Source organism: Aquila chrysaetos, chromosome 11 (genome assembly GCF_900496995.4).
Source record: "Aquila chrysaetos chrysaetos chromosome 11, bAquChr1.4, whole genome shotgun sequence".
NCBI lineage: Eukaryota > Metazoa > Chordata > Aves > Accipitriformes > Accipitridae > Aquila > Aquila chrysaetos.
Window position 1 is genome coordinate 8533228 of NC_044014.1, and position 22671 is coordinate 8555898.

The window sequence follows — 22671 nt, forward strand, 5'->3', positions numbered from 1 at the left end:
AATCTGGCAAATTATCAATGTGGTGGGAAACAGTTCTTATCTTGAGGCACTGGCAGAGTAAGACTGTGCAGTGTTATAAATGGATTTTAGCATATATGATTTCCAGTTGCTTCCGTAACTACAAGCACAATAAACTTGGTTCAAACATGAAAAACATTGACAAGTGTGTTTGCAAAGAACTGAAAAAATAAAGGAAGCAATAGGCAGTTTGATTTTTTACTTTAATAGCCTTGTGTACGAACACTCCCATGCACAGGACTGATGGTTTGCTCAGCTGCCGTTTACAGAGCAGTTGTACGCAGTGACCTTCTAGCAAGGTGTAAGCAACTGGGGAACTCCATATGTCACAGTTCCATGGCCACAAAAAGTTGACCTGAGAAGAAAAAAATACTTGGATCAAGATTTATTTATCTATTTTCCCCCAAAGAAAAATGAAAGGTTGTCAGCTGTCACCTTGAGGGTTGTTAGTTCGATCTATAATCCCACTTAAGCCTTCTTAAAAGCCTGCTGTACAGAATATTAGCATCTGCATATTAACAGTAACAAGCTGAATTTCCTTCTTTTGGGGAGCAGCTGTAAAATTTGAGTTTTAATACATGAATAAAAATAATCTCTAAATTCATAAATACAGAGCTCTAGATAAAGTCAGAAAGGTGTCTTGTTAAGCTTTCTTTATAGGCTAGGTGCTTAACTAGATTTCCCCAGTCAAAGCTTTGCAGCTTTTCTTTTAGGAGCTGAAAGGGAGTTCATCAGCTTCTCTAAATAATCCATGTCAATGCCAAACTGTGAAGAAGGTTTTTTCCTAATATCTAACCAATATTTCTTCTGTTGTAAAATACATCAATTAAACCTTGACCTAAACCCCGTACATATGTGGAATAGTTGACTGTTACCCTTCATGGACAGTTTATGCATATGTTTTTATGCTCCTCTCCAGGCTTTTCTTTATTGAGAAACACATTTCCTTCAGCTGCTCTACACAGATCAAGTTTTCTAAATCTCTTTTGCTATTTTTCCAGACTTCAGTCTGTGTGCATTGTTCCTGAAGTATAGTCTCCAACCTTGAAAACGACCCTGCTTCTGGTTACAGTCTTACCCCAATTATTCAAATTGGAATAATTACTCCCTGGATCTTCTATACAATACTCCTGGTAATGCACCTGGGAATGAGACTTGCTTTATCTTGGTTTGTAATTGTTTTGCAGTGGCAAAACAGTATACAAATTATTCACTGCTGTATTCCTTTCCAGACAGTTATTCCCTGGCTTGTACTCAAACATTTGATTTTCTGTCCAAAGTGTAATATCTTGTTCTTTTCGTTACTGAAATTCACATTGTTGTTTACAAACCACGTGTCCAATTTATTAAGATCAGCTTTCAATCCTGTGTCCCAGAGTTTTTGCACTCCTTTCCTATTCCTTCTGACCTGTAAAAGGGATATACTTACCTATGTCCATCTTCTCCATGAGTTATATTGACTGTTTCTGCTCCCAGTCTTGCCCAGAGCAGAGTGAATATGGTTTTATTCCAGAGAAATTCAATTTTTTTAGTATTTTGGGGGTTAATTTCAACATCAAGGTATTTTGTATAAACTTGGTCTTGAGAGAGGACTCCACTGCAAATAAAATGAAGACAGCAACGCTAAGTTTAACAGTTTAGAGATTACTGAACTAAATCACATTCTCCACAGGAGCTGGGTTTTCCCCTTTGCTACAACAGAAATTTGCACTTTTGCTCTTCTTTGCAACAGCACAGAGCACTGGAGCAGGACTCTGGGGTGTTATGCTCTGAACAGGGAGAGGATGAAAAACAATACTGGAAACTTTAAATATGCATGTGGCAGGAGACCACCGGGAGATGATAAGGGTGAGGCTGCCTCCAGCCCCCAAGTGTGCTGAATTTTGCAGGTATCACTGCAGGAAGAGCTCCAGGCAAGGTTTTTGGGGAGGATTTTATAGAAGATCTGGGAAATTCTGTGGGGCCTTGGTCTGCACGTGCACAGAGGATGGCAGGAGAACGCGTGGAAGTGCTTGTTTCAGAGCAGGTATAGAAGACAGCGGGAGCTGCTATTTTGGTAGTCGGTGGGAGATGATGTGAGCTGTGAGCGAAGCTCACTGGCCAGATTATATAAATGTACCATTTATATAGTAGTGATGGCTTTTAATATATCCTAGGGAGGAAGGAGGTATCCACTTTGCAAATTTGATAAGTTCAGGCACAGGATTACCTTGCCTGAGATCATACAGCAAGTCACTGGCAGAGCAGAGAGTCTTGTCAGCACGTGGAGCGAGTATGCCGACACGTGTGATGCCGTGCTAGTGCGGGAGCGGCAGTGCTGAAGCATGTATGTAACGAGTGAGCACTCTGTGAATTACATGCATTCCAGAGGTGTAAATTTATTTTTTTTAAGAGCAACTCAGGGAAACACAGCACTTCTCCTGTCGAACTGTATTCCTAATTTATTGTAAAGTCACATGAGTCATGGAAAGGAAGTGACTTTCATTTCCTTTTTGCAACCATCCATCTGCCCTCATAGGTCTTATCTACGGGATAACTTTTTTTCATATCTGATGTTAAGTAGAATGTCTGCAACACAGAATAAGTGTTTGCACTGCTTAAATATGTGGAAAATGTGTAGATTAAGGTTAGCAGCATTAAATGCTATAGGGAAATATTAGTTTATCTTACCTGGCAATTTCATATTCTTTTGTGTTCCCCTCTGTGTCATGGAAAACTAGGTTTATGTCCCCCCTCATTTTCTTTACACCAGACAGTTTGATAAATACTTTTTGTCTCCAAGCTGCATAAAGACAAGCAAAATAAAACTAGATTGTCATTGATATGAGAGATCTAAAAATGCTAGTATACTGGAAAGTTCTTTCTTTCCTAACTGGAATTCATTCATGTTGGCAAATGAAAGACTTGGTGAGCTTGAATTTTGGTAACTAATGTAGCATTTTTTGTCGGAGATGTTAGCACTTGTTTATAGAAGCAACAGAAGTGCATGGCTGTAAATCACATCAAGGCAATCACTTTTCAAACATATGATCAACTGTAACAAACCTCCTCCACTTACTAGCAAAAGGTGGGTCTGCTGCTGTATTTAAAAAATACTTTTGGTTTACCCTCTTCAATTTAGCTGGGAATCTGTCAGCATAGTGGCCCATCATTGGACATCCCTCCTGGGAACATGGGAAGCAGTCTCCCTAGGGAAAATACAAGCATCAGGTAATGGGGAGTGTTTTTTTTTCATCCTAGCTCAGACAAAATTAAAGCTCAAGATGCTGTTCTGATCTTGCAAAGCTGTGGCAGTGCTGTGTGTTGTCATATCTTACCACCAAAGCCTGATAAACTTGTTTCAGATAACGGCTTCTGCACTTAGGCATACCAGGTGTGTGTGGAATAAGCAGGTTTAATACCTGTGTGGATGATGGTTTGAAAATCCCTAGTTCAAATATTTTTCAGCTAGAGTCTAGGACAAAATATAAACCAGTTTTACCCTCCCAGTGGAAGGAAACTTGCCTGCATCCACTTTGCAACACAATATGGAGGGGAAAAAAAGGAACATCATTCGTAAGTGCATTTGTTTAGGTGCTCTAATCAGTGCCCAGTGTACATTAGAGAAGAGAGTCAATGATTTTGGAGGCTCCAAATGTCTCTTCTTTCACCCAGGAATTAGTAGGGTAGATACATCTAACCTATGTGCTCTTTGCATAAAAGTTTAGGGTGAGAATTGTATGGGGCTTAATTTTTTTTCCTATTGGGTGATATCATCTGTGCTTCAGGATTCATTTTTCAGAGCGGAATAGTTGATGGAGCCACTGTGCCTGTGCTTCGCTGCGTGCTTCCTCCTACCAAACCACACCATGAGAGCACAACCATCAGCATCCAAGCGCTCTGTGCACGTAGTGGGACCTACTGTGAGTGCGGAGACCTGGATTTTCTTTACAGCTCACCCATTCCTGGGTTGATATACTTACTGACTCAAAGGATTTGTACGTTTCACAGGGATATCCAAGGTATCCAGTGGGATAGAGGATACTTTCAAAATAAAACTCATGGCTGCGTGAGTGATGGCACCCCCCAACGATTGTAGCATCTGTTGGAACAAAGTTTATGAGCATCTGTGAAATAACCTCCTGTTCTCCGGTACAAGAGTTGCACGTGCCTCACCATGGAAACAGCCAAGGCACGGAACAGAAGAACAGCATGGTCCTGTAATAATTTTTCATCCAGTTTTACACATTTCTAGTTGCAGTAAAAGTTACTGTTTTGTCTGTGTTTTATCCAGAGAACTGTGTGCCAGTTACGCCAAAATTTCAAGTGAGATGCATTAGTCTGCTATGGTGTAATAGTCCCTTTTAAGAAGACAGCCATATATATGAGATGTCACAGCAAGATGACATTAATTATAGTTTTAAAAGGCTTAATAGAGCAAGAGGAATCCACCAGCCTTCTGCCAACCTCTCCAAAGCCTGTGAAGAGAGAGAAGTCTCAGGTGGAGAGGTGAAGCATGTACAGTCCCTGGAAACACTGAGTGCTTTTGCCTAATTCATGCCTTTGTAAGTGTCGCATGCTCTTTGCAGCATCTGCAAGGAGCCAAAGGTGGTGGTGACATGCTGCTGGTTTAGTCATGACGCTGGCCTATCTCAGCCTGGAAAACCTCCTGCTGGGGTGGTTGGGCTGTTGGACTTGCACACTCCCTGTTCTCTGCCTTTTTGTGTTCTGCAGGTCCAATTTCAAATTACAGAAGTAAAGCTTAGGCCTGTATTATACCTCCTTTCCCTACAGCGGTCCCTGGGTAACACTTTTCTGATCCAGCCTTTATTGTTTCTTATTGCCTTTTCTAATTTATGAGTAAATAAGCAAAAATCAATTTTGTTTTGCTGTTTTCTCCCAAACAGACAGTTACTTTCACAGTTCATGTTTCAGGATTGAACGAAAATGAAGTACTATGCATGTTGGGAATGTATGTTTACCTGCAATGATAACTTCAAAATCACTTTGCTTCATCTCTGGAATGAAATCAGTGCATCCAGGCATCACAGTTCCTCCATTTGGGTAAAAGTCCAGGTGACCGGTGGTGTTATACATTCCAAGCCCTGAGATACACATGTGTCACCAGTGTCTTAGTGGCATGCCCATCCCTGCAGATATTTACTTGCACATGAACACTTACCTATGGCGGGAAAGTGAGCAGCGTTACTGTGAATAACATCAACAAAGTCTGCATCTGAAGGATCCAGTCTCACCTCAGGAGGAGTACCTTCAAAATAGGGCCCAGCAGGGTCTAAGCCTAAAAAAACCCCACATTTATTGGTTGAGGGAGGGAGAGAAGTGCTGCACGTGTTAGTATGTCTTTTGCCAGGTTACAACATCACATACTGAGTATTGCAGAAGGCATCTTGAATAATAATGATGTGAATTCTGAGCTAAACTGAAAAAAACATGCAATCATATGGTTTTATGAACCTTTTGGCAAACTTATTCCAACAGAAGTAAAATATTTTCCAATAGACTGTATAATGGCATCGTATTACTATGAAGGAGGTATTTTATAACCTGTGAGCTTATTACTAGCCTGTAAAGCTTTATGAATAGGAAAAACTGAGGATTCTTGGTATGTTGCTTTGTGTAGGGCTTGATGCAACCCAGTGAATGACAATAATGTTAGAAACTTATTAACTATGTTTGTCCTTCCACTAAAGTCTTCCACTAAAGAGTTTTTAACCTAACTAGAGAAAGAAGATATAATAATTACCCTTGTTTCGGAGAAGCATAAAGTTTGCCTGCTCTTATGCAAGGTGTCTCCAGCACTGCCAATGATTTAATACCAGTCTACAGACCAGTGTGTTGCAAGTTTCTTTCCTTTAGAACCGTGCTATGTTAGCTCTGCACCTCGGTGAACAGCCTACCTGTTATCCGTCTGATGCCTTGGATCCTTCTTCCCGCCTCTCCTGCAGTATGTGCTCCCAGACTGTGGCCAATTAAATGGATTTCCCGAGGGGAATATCTGAAGATTTTCTGATTGTTAAGGTGGTGGTGGGAGACAAGAACACAGGCTTTAAATAGCAAGCAAAGAGGGTGTCTTACATGATGGGCCTTTGGGACCATCTAGACTGACTTTCTGCATAGCAAACAGGGTGAGAGTACCTTGAGTTAATTATTGTTTGAATTACACTAAGACTTGAGAGAAAAATGATCCAATCTAGAATTTTAAATGTCTAGTGATGACAGATTCACTGTTGTAGTGTTGGCATATGGTTACCGTATTCAGCTACCCTTGGTGACAAAATACGAACCTTCTTTCTCATGTGGATCAACCCCTAATTTCATCTTCTATCAAAATGATCTTATTTTTTCTTTATTTACTCTGTTACGGAGCCCTTTTTTATCAAGTCTGTTCTCCACGTGTCTGCTTAGAACATGTGATCATATCACTCAATAATATTTCCACTGACAAGTTTAGTGGGGTGACATTCATTCTCCTCTTTGCCAGATGTCACCTGTACAAGACCTGCACTGCTGAGATATTACGTATGTGTTGAAGGTGGAAATGGAGATTAATCAGCGTGTAGGCTGCATGCAGGGTCACATTCAATCCAGGGGTTTGCTGGGTTTTATAGTGACCAAAGACAACAAGGGTTGGTTGCTAATTGCTTGAGGTTTTTACACTGTTTGGTTTTGCTTTGTCATGCATCTACCAAAATAAAAAAATATCTGTAGTACTGGCCTGTCTACCTTTATTGTTAGACAGCAGCTTCCTCTGAATACATTTTATTGCAGTACTTCTATTTACAATGCAGCTTATTTTTTCCTAAAGTCAAACTTCAGAAGCTTTTAAATTGGGGAAAAGAAAAGAAAGTCTAAGGATCATTTATGCATTTTTGTAATGGAAGAAAGAGAGGCCTAGACTGCAAATGGTGCAGTAATAGAGATACTAAATGAGAAACTGAACCCATCTTTGAGTGCCCTGGGATTTGTACACAAAGAAGAAAGATACAGAAGCAAACGTGTGAGGCTAGGGAGGAATTTCCTAGGTAGAAACAGTAGATTGTACCCCAGCAGATTCTGGGGAGGTGTTCTTTGATACTCAGGTGCTCGAAAAGTTGCCACTTTGCCTTGTGGGCTCTGAACTATCTCTTGCAGCACTTTAAGATGAAGACCTCCTGACCAGGATCAAGTCCATAGCTGGGTAGGGTTCTGATTTTCAGCAGTTCTAAGTACTCACAAGTCTTTCTGAAGTCAGTGGGAAATACTGGTACTCTTAAACTTTGCAACCGAGCAGTTCTGCGCTATATGTGTAAATGAACATTTGCCTTCAGGAAATTCACATCTAGAAGGCAACAACTGGACAGTTTATCGTGCCTGTAGACAGGCAAATATGGCATTATCAAGTGAGCCAGCTCCTGCTCGTTTCAGTGGTGCTGAGATACTAATTTACTTTTAGCACACGTATATATGCTGGAAAAAATCCTGTAAGCACTGAACTTGTAGGCCTTGCCTCATTTCCATTGAATGCCTTCTTGCCTGTATCATCATATGGAAATGTTGCCACCTACTGGTCTTTAATTAATTGGCACCTCTTTTCAACCACATTAGCTTAATTTGCGTCTTTTGTGACTGTGAGAAGTCCTTCCAGAGTTGATAATTAGTATAATTAGATGGATCTCAACTGCATGCATTGTACAGCTCTTCCTGAAGCACTGGCTGACCATACTGGACAAGGTTCAAAATCAAAGCAGCGGCATCATAACCCCACTACATCCACTTAAGAATTGTAGCTGTGTCTTTTACCTGTAAAGTTTTTATGAAATAAGCAACCTCAGCCCCAATCACGCGGATGTTGTTCACTGCACTGACGTAGGTGCCTTTTGCACCTTCGTGCCAATCGACAGCAATGCAGTTGATATTTTCCACTTCCAGTAAGAGCTGATGTGGGAACACATAAAGCAAAGTATTTAAGGAAACAAAATAACAAACAGAGATTCAACTTAAATCAGAATAAATGTTAAAAGGTAATATAATCATGGAATTTCTCATTCTTTACTAACCAGTACTCTTCACTGTAGCCCGTATGACACTGAAACATGCATCTTCTTACAAAGTGGAATATAACAAGGCATTCATCCAAAAAGTATCAATTATGAAAGACCTTAATAAAAATATTTTACATTATAAGCCACTTGTATACATATTTGAAATAATATGAAAAAGCCACACAACTGCACAGTAGTTTCTATATACGGTATGTGACTTTCTTTGAGGGATGTTGGGGGTTTAACTGACTAGCATAGGAAGTAGACTTATTTACCAAGTGCCTTTAAAACTGAGAAAGTCATGTCAGACTGGAAAGTTTTGGAGCAGAGTAGAAAGTTGCTATTTCAGCAAAGCAAGCTAATGCATTGGTCACTTTGGTACTGGTCAGTCTTGCAGAGATCTGTGATTTTTCCACTGGAAGAATCATGTATTAAAGTCTGCAGTTGTAGCTCTGTCACTAAGGCTCACTAAAGGTTTGAGAAAGAACAAGGAGCGGAAACAAAAATTAATCCATGATAAACAGCTGAAGGTGAATGACAAGCAAAACAGAAGCTTGAAGTGATAGTGTATTGAACCCTGGGCTCTCTCCTCTCCTGTAGGCACCATAAGTTTGTAGTGTGGAGAGGCAGATAGAATTGCTGGTTCTTTTCAACTGAAAAAATTGGAAAGTTAATATTCTTGATTAAAAGTTTTCATAGATTTATGAACAAAAATAATGCTGCAGATCTGTGACTTAGTATTCAGTGGTGGTCTTTTTCTAACTTGTCCTTTTCCCTGCCATTGTGGAAGAAGCAGAAACTAGAGGTTTTACTTATCCATCAGAGCCAAGGCTGTCATTGACACAGTACACTCTGCTGGTTTTGTGGTAGCTTCCACATTTCAAATCTTTTTACATTGCACTCTATGATCAAACAAAAAGTTTGGTGTTTTGGTGTTTTTTTTTTTTTTTTTTTTTTTAAGAACTGAATAGTGGTGAACAAGAATACTATTTGCAGAATGAAACTTGAGCTTTACAACTGAGGAAGGCCTTTTGACTGAAGGATGGTTCAATTGCTCCTAATGGGAGAGGTAGTGAATTGGTGTGTCTAATCCTATATTCTGACATTGGTGTAGAGACTGGGGACATCTGTGTTCAGTTTATGGCTTTGATCTGATCTGTAGGGTTTGAGGATGGAAACTCTCTGGAGAGACAAAATGTCAGAGATGACCAAGAAGCCTTGACTATGCTGCATCTTCCAGAGCAGGAACATTTTGGCTTTTGTGAAATTTACTTCTTGATTGGTATCTGCTATTACCTAATGAATTGCAAAATGGAAGGTGAGCATTAGCGCCTAAAGGATACTGACAGATTGTAGTTACAACTGCTGATGGAAATCAGAGGATACTCTCTCATACCAAGCACATTTCTACCACCCAGCCTTTTTTTCCAGTGCTGCCAAATCCATGAATGATGAAAGAGGTTTTCCTACGTGAGGAAAAATGTGAGTTTTGGATGGTTGATGAATTTATTGCTGAGATCACCTGTGTGTAAAAAAAGAAAAAAAAAAATTATCTATTCATACTTTCAAACATTTGAAAAAAGTCAGCTAGGTCATCCCCTCTATAGGACTCAAGGGAGTACTTTGAATGGACAAATTCTGTGATTTTGGGTCTAGGGACCCTTGTATCTCGCCTTTCTCAGTTCCACTATGGTTTCCAAAGAAGTTGTGCCCACGTGGTTTCTGCTGCTTCTATCTATTTTGCTTAATGCAGGGAGAACCCCCTTATGTGGAATATGAAGCAACCTAAAAGGGCCACAGTGTCGCATGATGCCTGTTGGCCTGAGTTGGACGAGTTCCTCCAGAAAGCAGCCCACCAGCTCCGCACCTCCTGGTTCAGCTTGCCCTTTTACTGACCTGACCTTTGGTTTCAACGTGCTGCTCTGCATCTAAGCAACAGCTTTTTTTTTTTTTTTTTTTTTTTTTTTCTGTGGATAGGTGATGTTTCTATGCCTGTTTTGCTACTCCAGAAAGGCTGAAAGAATTTCATGCAAGAGCTGTGTGCAATAGGGGTGAAGCTGATCTTCCCACATTGCTGCAAGCTGCTTAATTGTATACTTTCCTTTTTCTCTGAGAATGATAGTTGACTGTCTGTATTGTTTTCAGACAAATACAGGGTCTGTGATGTGAGCTCAGGGAGTTTGGGTGTGGAAGGGCTGTGCCCTAGATCATAGATACATTTAAGTTTAGTGGCTAGGAAGTAGTGCAAGGTGTATTTTGACTTATTTTATCAACAACAGATGTGCTGAGTAACCTGCTGCTGAATGCATCTTGTGTGCTCACCTGTCCCTGCTCTGCAGATTGTAAAAGTTTATTATGGGTATAACCCTTCATCTTTAGAGAGCCTGAGTTGGATTCTCAGCGTGGCAACCAGGTTTGCTGCAAGCAACGATGTCTGCAACAGCAGTGATGGTATCACAGTTCATGCCAGAGGAATCCTAAACATCCCTGTACAGCTCACGGGACGCTAGGTTTGGGAGCCTGAAAGGCATTTAGTAGCTCCATAAGCATTTACTGAAGTGATGTGGTCCCAGCTCCTGATCTTACAGGTTCCTCTGCATTGCTCTGCTCAGTATTTCAGGGCATAAGCAACTCAAGGAGTTCTGTCTTTTTTTTAGAGTGCAGAGAGACAGGTAAGAATGTAAAATAACTCAGATTTCAAGGTGGAGTGTGGGTTTGGAAATCGCATAAAATCAGTCTTCTTCAGACTTTTATTTTTAAAAGTCACAATACCTTCCTAGCTCAGCGTTCCTGTAAGTCAGTATTTGCTCTCCTATCTGAATACTCAGAAAGCTGTTTATTTGAACAAGTCTTCAACTTTCCTCAGAGAGCTAAATGCATGCAAAAGGTAGTCTGCCATAACCCATATCCTTGTGCAGGAAAATGCCAGGAAAGCCGTTGTGTCCTACAGTTCATTCACAACATTTTTTTTCATGCTTTACCCCAAAGTACATTCATTACTGTACCTTCAAACTATCCTCTTATTCTGACTTGTTTGCCTATGATGACTGACGTAGACTTTTTAACAAATCAACAAACATTTGTAGGTTTAGTTAGTTCTTGATGTTAAAAATAAATGTCACCTGTGAGTTATTTCCTGTTTCTCTGGTGTAGAGAGTGAAGCTGATGTTCATATGTTCTGGAGAGTCAGGCAAACCTGTCAGAAGTCTCCCTGGTACCCCAGACCAGGGTGGGTCATCTGTAAAACAGCCAAGCCTGTGGTAGCAAACTTCTTTACCTAGAGTAGAAGAAACAACTTCTTTATATGTTGGACTCCCTTACGCTTGATGATGTATAGTCTGAAGAGCAGAAAACTAAGGATTTGATTTTATGATTAATTTGGAAACTGAGATTCATTCTTGTTTCCTTTATGGATATTTCCTGAAGCAGGTAACATGAAGGGAGCTAAATAATTTGAGGATAAACCAAGTAAAGACCCAGAAGCTGTTTTGACACCATTTTCTAGGCTTGTAAAGGATTAATTCAATTTCTTTAAAAAAAAGTCTTTTAAGAAGTGCTTGTTAGAATTGCTCCTTCATGCTTCCTCCTCCAAAGCATTGTGTCTCCGCTGATAGGAATGAAGGATATCTAACCAGTAACCTTGTACTGTGAAGGAAATGATCATTTCTTTCAATATAGTAGCTTTTTCTAGATCAAGCAGGTGTCTTGCTCATTTAGGCTCAACTTTTATATTTTAGCACTGTCTGTTGTGCTAAGCACCCTGTTCCTGAGCAGTTCTTTGTATACAGCAGTCATGTAAAGACAGCTCGTGCACTGACTTGATAGAAGGAGGACACGTGACTGAATTTCTCCGTGAATTTTCAGCACAGAGTTATGTCTCGTATTCTTAATAATAAAATTTAAACAGAGTAGAGCCTTTTAGCATTAGTTCTATGCACCGTAATAGACATTGTCATACAATGACCCACAAACCATACTACAACTTCAATGTAAGGGAAAATACCAGTCATCATCTCCTATATATTATTTCATCTGAATACACCTTCTAGTGATAGTTTTTATAGATATAGTGTCTCACCTGCTACTGTGCCAAGGAGATAAAATGCAATAATCCAAATTCCAATCACCTAAAGCAAATGGAATATATACATTAAGCATTTTATTTAGAGTAATTTGTCCTTTTAAAAAGAGTGTAATACAAAGAGAAATGCAAAGACCTGCACCTGAACACTGGTTGGTACATACTGGGGACCCATCAGCCAGAAAGAAGCTTTACAGAAAGAGACCTGAGGGTCCTGGTGGACACCAATTGACCATAAGCCAGCAACATGCCCTTGCAGCAAAGGCAGCCAGTAACATCCTGAGCTGCATCAGGAGGAGCGTTGCCAGCAGCACAAGGGAGGTGATCCTTCCCCTCCACTCAGTTTTGCTGTTCGTTGCATTTCTTGCACAGCCAATGCCGCATGCAGGTTGCTGAGGGAGTGAATCAGATCACAAGGTCCTGATTTTTGCCAGCTGTGAGGAGACAGGTGGGAGGTGTGGTGGAACAAAGACAGCGATACCTATAACTTGGTAAAGTCTACATGCTTGGCAGCTTGGGTCGCTCACTACAAGAAGGACACTGAGGTGCTGGAGCATGTCCAGAGAAGGGCAATGAAGCTGGTGAAAGGTCTAGAGCACAATTCTGATGAGGAGCAGCTGAGGGAACTGGGGTTGTTTAGCCAGGAGAAAAGGAGGCTGAGGGGAGACCTGATCGCTCTCTACAGCTACCTGAAAGGAGGCTGTAGTGAGGTGGGTGTCCATCTCTTCTCCCAAGTAACAAGTGATAAGACAAGAGGAAATGGCCTCAAGTTGTGCCAGGGGAGGTTTAGATTGGATATTAGGAGAAATTTCTTCACCAGAAGGGTTATCAGGTATTGGAACAAGCTGCCCAGGGAAGTGCTTGAGTCACCATTCCTGGAGGTATTTAAAAGACGTGTGGATGTGGTGCTTAGGGACATGGTTTAGTGGTAGATTTGGCAGTGTTAGGTTAATGGTTGGACTCAATGATCTTAAAGGTCTTTTCAAACCTAAATAATTCTATGATTTGTCTTCAGGCTGTTTGTGCTGTTTTTACCCAGGGCTCTTTGCATCTATGCGCCTTCGTATCCCTGACTTTATTCAGATTCCTCTCCTCACTTGGCTTTCCTGTGGCAGGGGTTCCATATATTTCACCATTCTCCCCTCCTGTTTGCCTCATTCACTGGTCTCAACTTCCTCTTCTTCTAGGTGTTTCCTATGGTACCTGCCTCCCATTTCTAACATACTGCTTTTCTTGTAAAGCAAAAATTTTGAGCTGTCACCCCTGGCCACTGAGATAGCTTATTAGAAGTAATTAAGAAAAAATGGTAAATTTAGTAGGTACAGTCTTCCTATGTGGGAAACTGTCTCCAAGGGATATTTTTAGAGATTTGGCAATGTGAGAAAGCTAGAAAATCAATGCTCCGAAGGTCATTGATACTAATAAATGCTCTCAGAAACAAACATGAAACAATTGGGAATTTCACAGAATTTGTCCTTGAAGCTTGTCTGTCAAATGACAGACAGGAGGCATATGTGGTCCACCTATGTGCTTTTTTTGGTGGAAGTTGGATTATTTGGCTGTAATGACATGCTTTTCTAACCAAGCCAAATGGGGTAAGGTCAGAGCGCAGAGAGTGTGTCTCTGAGCACTCTCTAATCAGCTCTGAAGTCCCTGTGTGGCAATAGCTCATTGTTTCTGTGGTAGGGCAGAGGAGCAAGGCTGAATATCTAAACAGTGAGCTGGAGTTGCAAAGTGCAGAGCTGAGAGGAATCATGAAATTTCCTTGGAGATACAGTTCTCTTCCCAAGTCTAACACATCCGTTGATGTAGTTAACAGAGAAGAAAACTAGCTGCCGGAGGAGAGTGGAAAGTGGAGAGGAAGTCTGGCAGTGAGTAAAAGTAGGAGGGATAAAGGATCAGGAGTTACTCTAAGCAGCTGGTGACAGACAAGAACAGAGAAGTCCTAGCTGTTAGCCAAAAGGAGGACCTCCGTTCAGCTGGAATATCTGTCAAGAAGTACCCATCATCATGATGAGAACCTGATGACAATGCAGGAAAATCACAGAAGACGTGGCTCATCAAATGAATTGGAGAGCTCAGTGGGATTTGCTTATATTTAAATGGAGAGCTCTCATACTCAGGAGATGTATAGTCCGTGTTGAGAACACTACAGCAGGAGGGCTAGTATAATTTCTTTTCAGACCCAAAATCTGAAAGGCAGCTAATGAGTAATGATTTTAGAAAATGTGGGAGGTTGCTGCCAAATAAAAGTGATCAGTAGTTTCCTTTCAGAGGTTCTTCTTTTGAAGGCAGAAAATAGAAATTAACATGTAGCTAGGTAAGTAATAGAAGATGCAGGAAAATGATTTTTTTAATATTTACTTTTTGTGGAATATTGATTCATTCTGTTAATAAGAGAGGTGTATTTTGGGTAGGAGACAATTTTTTAGTGGGTAGGCTTTCTATATTGGTCTATGTTAACTTAATGACAAAAGGATTGCAAAGAGGTTAAGAAATTATGTCTTTGTAAAAAGAGTTGAGGCAACATGCAGTTTGATGGGGGAAAATTCTTCCACTAGGCATTTAAGAGGCTTACTGCTGAACAAGAGGAACTGGAATGACTTGTTTGTGAACGTGATCTCAGCCTAGCCAGTATTGCGGGCAAGAAGGCTGCTGAATGCTGAGCTCAATTGTTATGCTCAACGGACAGAGGATATGCACTTCTGAAGGAAAACAGCACTAAATATTTCCAAATTGCTGTTCAGCTCAGAAAAAAATAGTAATAAATTACAAATATTCCTGGACTGACATCCTAATATATAAAACCTACATTGGAGCAGTAGTTGTCCTTCACAATAGGCCATCAAGTCACCTTCGGGACACTGTTGCTCAACCTGTGATTCATGGGCCACTAGTGGATGGTTTGTGAGATATGAGAAAGTCTGCATAATGACTGTCAACAGTGTATTTTTAAGTCCCACACATATACCCACACACCTTCCTCAGGACACGCACAAACACGCACACAGTTTATTCATGAGAAGGAAGCCCAAATCTCAGGGGTTTTAATTATCAGCATTTTTAACCTAATAATCTCACTACAATAAATAGATTTTTTTTTTTAATTTTAAACAACATATTTATCTGATTGCTAAGAATTTTACTCACCATTCTCTTATTACTCTTCTTATCTCTTTTCCTGGTGAACAGTAACAGGATACAAAACAGCCACTGTTTTCTTTAATGAACAGCCACTGTTTTCTTTAATGAAGATTAGGTGCCTTTATACTGGAAAAAAAAAGTGATAGAAAAGAGATGAAAAACCTACAGGCAACTTGGTAAAGTGAAAGAAACTGGAAGAATACAAGAGTACAAAAAAGGGGAATATTGGTAACTGGGAATTAATAGCTAGAAGTCACACAGGTTTCATAAGGAAAACAGCATTGCCAACATGTAAATTTATGGCCAGTAGAATTAAGACGTGAATTAAGGAGTCCTTCATGCATGGAAGAATTAAAAAGATGCGATGTTTTTGGTCATTACTAGATAAAATGGAAAAAAAGGCAGTGATGCAACTGAAGTGAAATGTTTACACTTTTCTTTTTCTCTCTTTACCAAAACCAGCTGATGTTCACACCAGAAAAAAAGTTCATGGAGATACCCTGTTCAGACAATAATGCTAGATCTGCTGTAGAACAGCTGCTGGAACTACATATTTTAAAATCATTGGACTTTGGTAACTCATAGCTGGGATCCTTAAAAAAATAAGAAGCTATAGAAAGACCTTAATGACAATTTTTTGTTAGGTTATTGATTAGTAAGAAAATTCCAGGTTTGAAGAAAACTGATATACTAACAGGTAAAAAAAAATAGGATGAATGACCTGAGGAATTTCAGACCCATGGAGTTTCAGTCTGATATCAGCCTGAGGCAGAATAATGAAACTCTCCACAGGTTACTCACTCATGAAAGAAAAATTGTGAAAAACTGTTAAAAGATTAAGTTGTATAATTGAATTCAGTTACATGACATGACAAACTAACGTGACACTTTTATAAGATCAACATTGTAAGTCTCATGATACTCGGATTTTAATAAGATCTGCTCTGCTACTTGGTATTTTGGTTAAGAAATTAAAATTATATACATGCACTACTACAACAGTTAAGTAGATTAAAAATTGAATGCATGGATTAAGTAGATTAAAAATTAAGTAATTATTGCATCTCAGACTCTAAAGGCAAAGAACTAGAAGGCAACTCCTGGATTTACAAATAGAGCTCTTCCTACTCTGCACCCTCGCATCACATCATGATCAAGCTGTGATCATGTTTTTTTAGCTGTGTTTTTTGACCCTATAATTATTCACTGCTCATGATGGATCATCACTGATTAGGGTTTTAGAGGAATCAGTTTCTGGCATTACGCTGCATGCCAACTTTCAACACTGGTATTGCTGGACACGAGCTCATACTGAAAAAATACTGACATCCAGACTAAGGGATTACTAAATAAAAAGTACAGGTCATGAATGTGGGATTATTTTTTATTGTTTGGGAAAGTAAATGCTGTCACACTGCATATCATACAGAATGGAGGTGAGCATCTGAGGAAGCAATAACTGAAAAGGCCTTTGAAGTCTTGCTAATGTATTATTAGTGACTTTTGAAGTGCCAGGCAACTTGTTAGTCTTTGTTTCCACATAGACAGTTGGGAGAATAGTATTTTCAGCATATATATTGTATTCAATATATAGATGGGGGTATTAATTAAAAAGTACAGAGGTTTCATTGGTGCTGCATGCACAGTTCAAGAGGGATATTGCGAAAATGGAGAAGATTGAGAGAAAGTCTTCTTGGATCATCATGAGAATGGAAAAGAGGGAATGCAGAGCAAGAAGTGAAGGGAGGACTTTTAGACTAGGGGTACAAAGGCTCAGAGTGTAAATGGTTGTTTCCCAAAGATATAACCTGAGACCAGAAGAGGAGCAGTGATACTTAAACAAAGCAGTAGTGGTGGAACAAGAACTAGCCATGAAAAAATGAAGTCCAGTGTGTTGTCCTGAAACAGCCATCCGGCTGGAGTCACAGGGCAGAAAACATAGCTAGTTTTAAGATGGAGTTTTATTGCATTTTAATGTGACAGTGAGAAGTGGCATGGATGAGGGTCAGTGACCTAGATGGTGCCTTCCACTTCTTCATCCTGTGTTTCAAAGAGGCCAAATGGTAAGTTAAAGGGTCACCTCAGCAGCCTATGCTGAGGTGGGGAACAGCCTTTGTTAATATCATTATGTTCAGAGCAAGCAGTGGTAGAGCAGGAGCAGCTCTTTCTGCAGTAACAATCTGCAGTGCTAGCTCATTTTCATCTGTCAACAAAGCTAAGCATGGTATCTTCTGTCCCTTCAGTCTTATGTTGTCTTTCCAATTTTCAGGTCTGCTTTTTCCCCTTCAGTACTGAAGTTTAAGTTCTGTACCTTCTCTCAAGTCTTTTTAATTTTCACCATTTATATTTTTTCCCCATCTTTTCTTGCCTTACCGCTCCAACAATACTTCTTATAATTTCTGAACTGGCACTGTCCTTAAAGAGAGAATATTTTTGTCAGTACCATCTTTTCAGTGTTTTATTTTAGCCTTTCATATTTTTCAGTAGTTTGGCACAGTGCTCAGTTAACAGTGTAAGGGCAACACAAAGGAGAAGCAGCCATCTAGAGTTTAGCATATAAGCCTTGGGTATAGAAATTACAGGTTAAATTCCCCGTTCGCTCAGCAAATTCTTGCATGGCTTTGAGCCTGAGGCACTTAGAGGACACTTGCTAATTTCACAGCCAAGCGTTGTAACATTACCTAAAATCGTAAGAGAGACTAAGGAAAACAATATTACAGTAGTATCTTTAGGCCTCATAAAGGGGATCAGGTATGTATTTACCCATATGCAAATACCTGAAAGTACGCTATAATTTTTTCTGTTTTATTTGAATGTAATTTTGTTGTTCAGCCCATTCTTTACAAGTATACAAAGAATATCATCTTTTCTAGGCACAGTCCCCATTTGGTAGCTCAGACACAGACTATCAAATACTGAAAACTTGTGTGCACGGTACTGGATAAAGTGCTGGTGATATGGTGTACTAATTCAGGTAGCAGAGTAATTGGCATAATTGATGAAAGACTTAATTTCACCTTCAGCTCCTTCCCCATAAATAGCCCATAGTAGGGTTCTGATTCTGGATGAAGGCCCTTTGGCACTGCTTCAATACAAACGAGTAATACTAAGTAAAAGTGCATCTCGGCATTAGCCAGTCTCCTTTCTTGCTGGCTCACCAGCTTTTGCGTACAGCTAAGTTCTCCAGGAGGAAACTGATCTTAACTGAATAGCTCTGAAACCCACAAATTTAACATTAGATAAATCAATTTTGTAGCGGAGCAAAGATGTCCAGAACCTTTTGTAGATTTCCTTCTCCAAACCACCCAATATGAAGTAGTAACCAAGGCAAGGCAGGGCTCACATATGTTGTCTGGTCTAGGTAATAGGGATTTCTGTGTATCTACTGACCTCTTAAACTGATTCTGAGACAGTGGACTAGGGCATTAACCTGAAATAATGACTCAGAATAGTGATGCAAATTCTTTTCTTGAGGCGTTTAACATGGGAAGTGTTCCAATAAAAGGTTAGTATGTAGGCGAAGTTGTACATAGATTTGTTCGTCATTGGAGGATTCAGTAAGATTTGGGCTTTTAAGGTGTTTAGGTCAGTTGCTTAGAAATAGTGAACAATGTAAAGAAATTGCAAGATAATAGTAAAGAAAACCTATTAAATATCAAGTCCTTGGCTTCCCACTTCAGGACTTTGTGCAGTACCTGCTCTGATTTCCTAAATTATAGGGTACTCACCTTGACCCTACACTGATATTCATACATTTAAATTTACAGAGACAATTATGATCATTTAACCTGTCTACAAGCATCATAAAAAGCCCAACAAACATGATTCAGTTTTGGGAGGTGGCTGTGCCAGTTCTGTGCTAACTAGGGAGCCTTCATCCAAGTTGCAGCCAGCATCTGGCCACTTGTATGTCTTTCCGGGAGGACCTTCACTGTTCCTCTTCACTATCAGGCTATTGTTAAATTTAGTGAACTCTAAGACCAACACTATTTTCCTTTTGCCATTTCTGAAGTGCAGAATGACTCTTGCTGATGACTAGTTCAAGTTTCTCTGTATATGGTATTCTACCAAAATACATCGTTTGCCACATTCTTTCAGGTAACAGTTCTGTAATTCTTTCCCAATTCCATTCTCACTTTAACTTTGCAGTGCTCCTAATAATGCTTGATTTGTAGCCTAATTTGTCCTCCTTTTTCATTTCAGCTTTTATTTGTGTTCTCATGCATTTTCCCTTTAAAAAAAAAAAAAAAGGTCCACATTCCATGTGCAAATACTGCCATTTTGTTCTTCCTTTAAAAACATAGTGAGGTATTCAGTCTTAAATTACCTTAGCCCCACTGAATCCACCCTGTTTTCCTAGCTGCATTACATTGTCACAGCCCAGAAATTCTCATCTCCTACTGGGATTTCCTGGAATTGAAAAGTTTTAAGCCTTGTAACTGCTGCCAGGGTCTTCTCAGGATCACTCTGAGTGCTGCTGTTTGCTTTTCGCCTGTTGACTCAGACCATACCGTTTAGCCGGTCTTTTTTTAAGCAGGAGTCCTTACAGTCCTCCAGCCCCAACCAGGAGTTAGTAAGGACACTTGCCCAGAAACCCTCCCAAGTTTTCAGCCACTTACCACTCTGAATGCAGAAAGGGTTGCTGCTTTGCAAGCTCCGTTCAGCCAGCTCCCTGTCAAATCCTGGTTGCTACCGGCTCTTTTCACTTGGAATCAGTCCCACGACGGTGGGTGCGGACCTGCCCACACGGCATCTAATTATAGGCTTCATGTGGGTGACTGAGAACCTTTGTAAGAATGATACCCTTATTGCTGGATATAACAGATGTTGCCTTTTCTTGTCTCTCATCACATCTAATTCATCCAAATTTGCACCTCTTGAAGTTTTGTTATGGGTTTGAAGAAAAGCAGGACGAGGCCATTTTAGCCCTCAGAGGCGTTCCTGTATGTAACATTCATAACAGTCAACATGAAACGCTTACCTGAGTGAGCTGGTTTTCGTAAGCTCCTGTTACAGGCGATGGGCTGAACCTCCTCTGTGGGGAAGTTCAGAACAGTAGCTTAATTTTGCTGCCCTGTCTCACCCACTGGAAGTCACCAGCTATCTGTTTGTTATCTGTCTGACGTGTATGCCCTGTGGAGCAAACCCTTGTACGTTTTCATATAATCAAAGCTGTTTATATTTTTTACATAAAGCAGGCTAGCTTCTTTTAAAAAGGGGGGAGTAAGAAAAAATTGTGTTACAACTTAGGGAAAATATAGGTGCCCGAGCATTTATTAGCTTTTTCTAATGAAGTTACTCGAGCTCTGTCTACCCACTACCATTTTGACCAATCTCTGTCCTCTTAGGCCGTGTGGGATTCACAGTTTCTGTGTCTCTGTGCCAAGCTCTCTCATCGGTTGGCATGCTCTGAATATAACTGGCATCTACTGACAATATTGTGATCCACTTAGAGCAGAGAAACCACAGCCACTTTCATTCAAACCTGTGTCAGGAGGAGAAGGATAGGATGATGATAATCATGTCGTTCACCTTTTTCTCTGTAATGGCTTCGTGACTTGTCCATCATGTAAGTCTCAGGTTCTCCTCTGTGCTCTGGAGGTTGTGGGTCACAGCTGTGTCACAAGCCAGGTCTCTCAGTTCCTGGGCAAGACCTCAAGTCACTACACTGCTATCTACAGGATGGGTGCTGCCATAATCACCTGTGCAGGCAACTGTATAAGAGCCACTGTCATCCTTATACAAGGAGTGATTCACGTGCCTAAGGGCAGGAAGTAACTTGGGTTGAATCTGCAGGTCATATAAGAAGCCAATTTGTGGTCTTGAGATAGCGCATTGCCTGAGAGAAGATATAATTTCAGAAATAACACCAAAAGTATGTTTTTCCATTTGCTGAGCTATACATAATGCACTCAGCCTGCTAGCCATTGTAAAAACCAAGTCAAGAATGTCTGTCACTCCTTGTAGGACGTGGCACCTATATGAATGTTTGGATCTGAGTCTGGTTCTTGCTGGTAAAGTGGTGCAAGCCAGTGCCGTGTACAATGATAATCATTAGAAAGAAGTCTCAGAGGAATCTGGAGGAAGCAGTGGCTAGTCAGTAACTGGATCTTGTATTTAATTACTGCTTATACTGAAGACACATATGTAATTTCAGATAAGACAGAACAGACCTAGCTAATAAGAAATTATCTATAGTCTAGTCTATGTTCATTGACTGGAAGATGGAAATTTGGCAGCAGTTACGGGACCTGTATCTCCTCAGAATGATGTAGCTCCTTAGATAAGTCTGGGGAGGAATGAAGCTGGGGTGCCATGGAAAAGAGATAAGGAATGTCATGTGCCCCATTTGTCAAAATACTCACATGTAAGTTAAGTGGAAAGCAGCCAGTGAAAATGGTGCCTCTGTTAATGATGAAACATCTTCAGAAATTGCTGAACATCTTTGTGTGAAAATCAGGCCCCTTTGAAATGTTTTTTTTTAGGGGACCAGGATTGCTGGATATGCTCAAATATTTTGCTGTACTTTCCCCAGAGTTAGTTCTTTGCGTGCATGTTGAAACAGTGCCACCAAGACCCCCCCAGCAGTACAGTTACAAATTGAAAGAGAAGTACAGGCTTGCAAGAATACCTCCAGGGACAAATGTACACAAATAGCTGAAAACTGCATTTGGCAAGAATATAAGTTTACTAACTTCTTTAGTTTGCTTTTTGATCTACTCTGTACATTGGTAAGTGGCAACCTGGTCAATACAGGGGGACCATATACATTTTCAACATGGAGTTTCACTGCTGGCATATTTCAAAGGGAATACACAGTGGTGCAGATTAAATTAATGTAGGCCAGTGTGACAAGTTGGAATTAATAGTAGAAAGAATTTCTAACCCATGTTGAAGGGTTTTGAGGTCTAGCTTCTTTTAGGAATGGTCAGTTTTTCTGGGTCTGGTTTTATGTCTTAAGAGGATCAGTAGGTTTTTATGGACACTCAGAAAAGGCTGACTTTTGCAGTTGCCTCTGACAATATGCAAGTGAACACATCCAGGTGGTTTTATAAAGGTCAGCTTGAGAATTATCAAGGACATAAATGCATTCTGATAGTAGTGGCCTTCACATAGGTAGGAAAAAGAGGATCAAAACACTCACTGAGAGACATGTTCTCCAATCTCAGCAACTGTGTTTCAAGTGCAGCAATATATAAATTACCAAGGCTTTCATAGAAAGATAAGTGAATGAAATTGTAAAAGCAACATTTTTCTCTCTCATTTCAACTTTAGATTGAAGATGGTTAATGAATTTCTTAGCTTGGATGGAGGTCATCTGGAAGTAGCTTTCTGTATTCCATCCCCTAGAGAACAGCTAACACATATAGACAAAGGCCACTCACCTTCTTGGAGAATCTTACCTTT

General features: G+C 40.1%; 1 protein-coding gene across 2 annotated transcripts; it reads right to left on the bottom strand.

Annotated features, from left to right (window-relative positions):
• Window positions 1–203: 203 nt before the first annotated feature.
• LOC115348497 (pancreatic lipase-related protein 2-like) lies at window positions 204–19983 on the bottom strand. 2 transcript variants are annotated; one of them, XM_030031302.2, is made up of 14 exons: window positions 19884–19983; window positions 15271–15390; window positions 12118–12166; window positions 11162–11316; window positions 9436–9561; window positions 7798–7932; window positions 5916–6024; window positions 5180–5296; window positions 4980–5102; window positions 3981–4099; window positions 3077–3206; window positions 2689–2800; window positions 1448–1615; window positions 204–373 (listed from the first exon to the last, which is right to left on the bottom strand). In XM_030031302.2, the coding sequence occupies exons 2-14, from the start codon at window positions 15271–15273 to the stop codon at window positions 310–312; spliced, it is 1410 nt and encodes a 469-aa protein (XP_029887162.1). In that variant the 5' UTR covers window positions 15274–15390; window positions 19884–19983; the 3' UTR covers window positions 204–309. The 2 variants fall into 2 exon arrangements, with proteins under 2 accessions (XP_029887162.1, XP_029887163.1); XM_030031303.2 differs by lacking the exon at window positions 12118–12166 and having other exon boundaries at window positions 19884–19949.
• Between the last annotated feature and the right edge of the window lie 2688 nt (window positions 19984–22671).

Coding starts and splice junctions, on each gene's coding strand:
- LOC115348497 (XM_030031302.2), bottom strand. Junction 9,562..11,161: donor AAACAGGAAATAACTCACAG/GTGACATTTATT, acceptor TTTTACACACAG/GTGATCTCAGCAATAAATTC. Junction 374..1,447: donor CATGGAGAAGATGGACATAG/GTAAGTATATCC, acceptor TTTTCTTCTCAG/GTCAACTTTTTGTGGCCATG.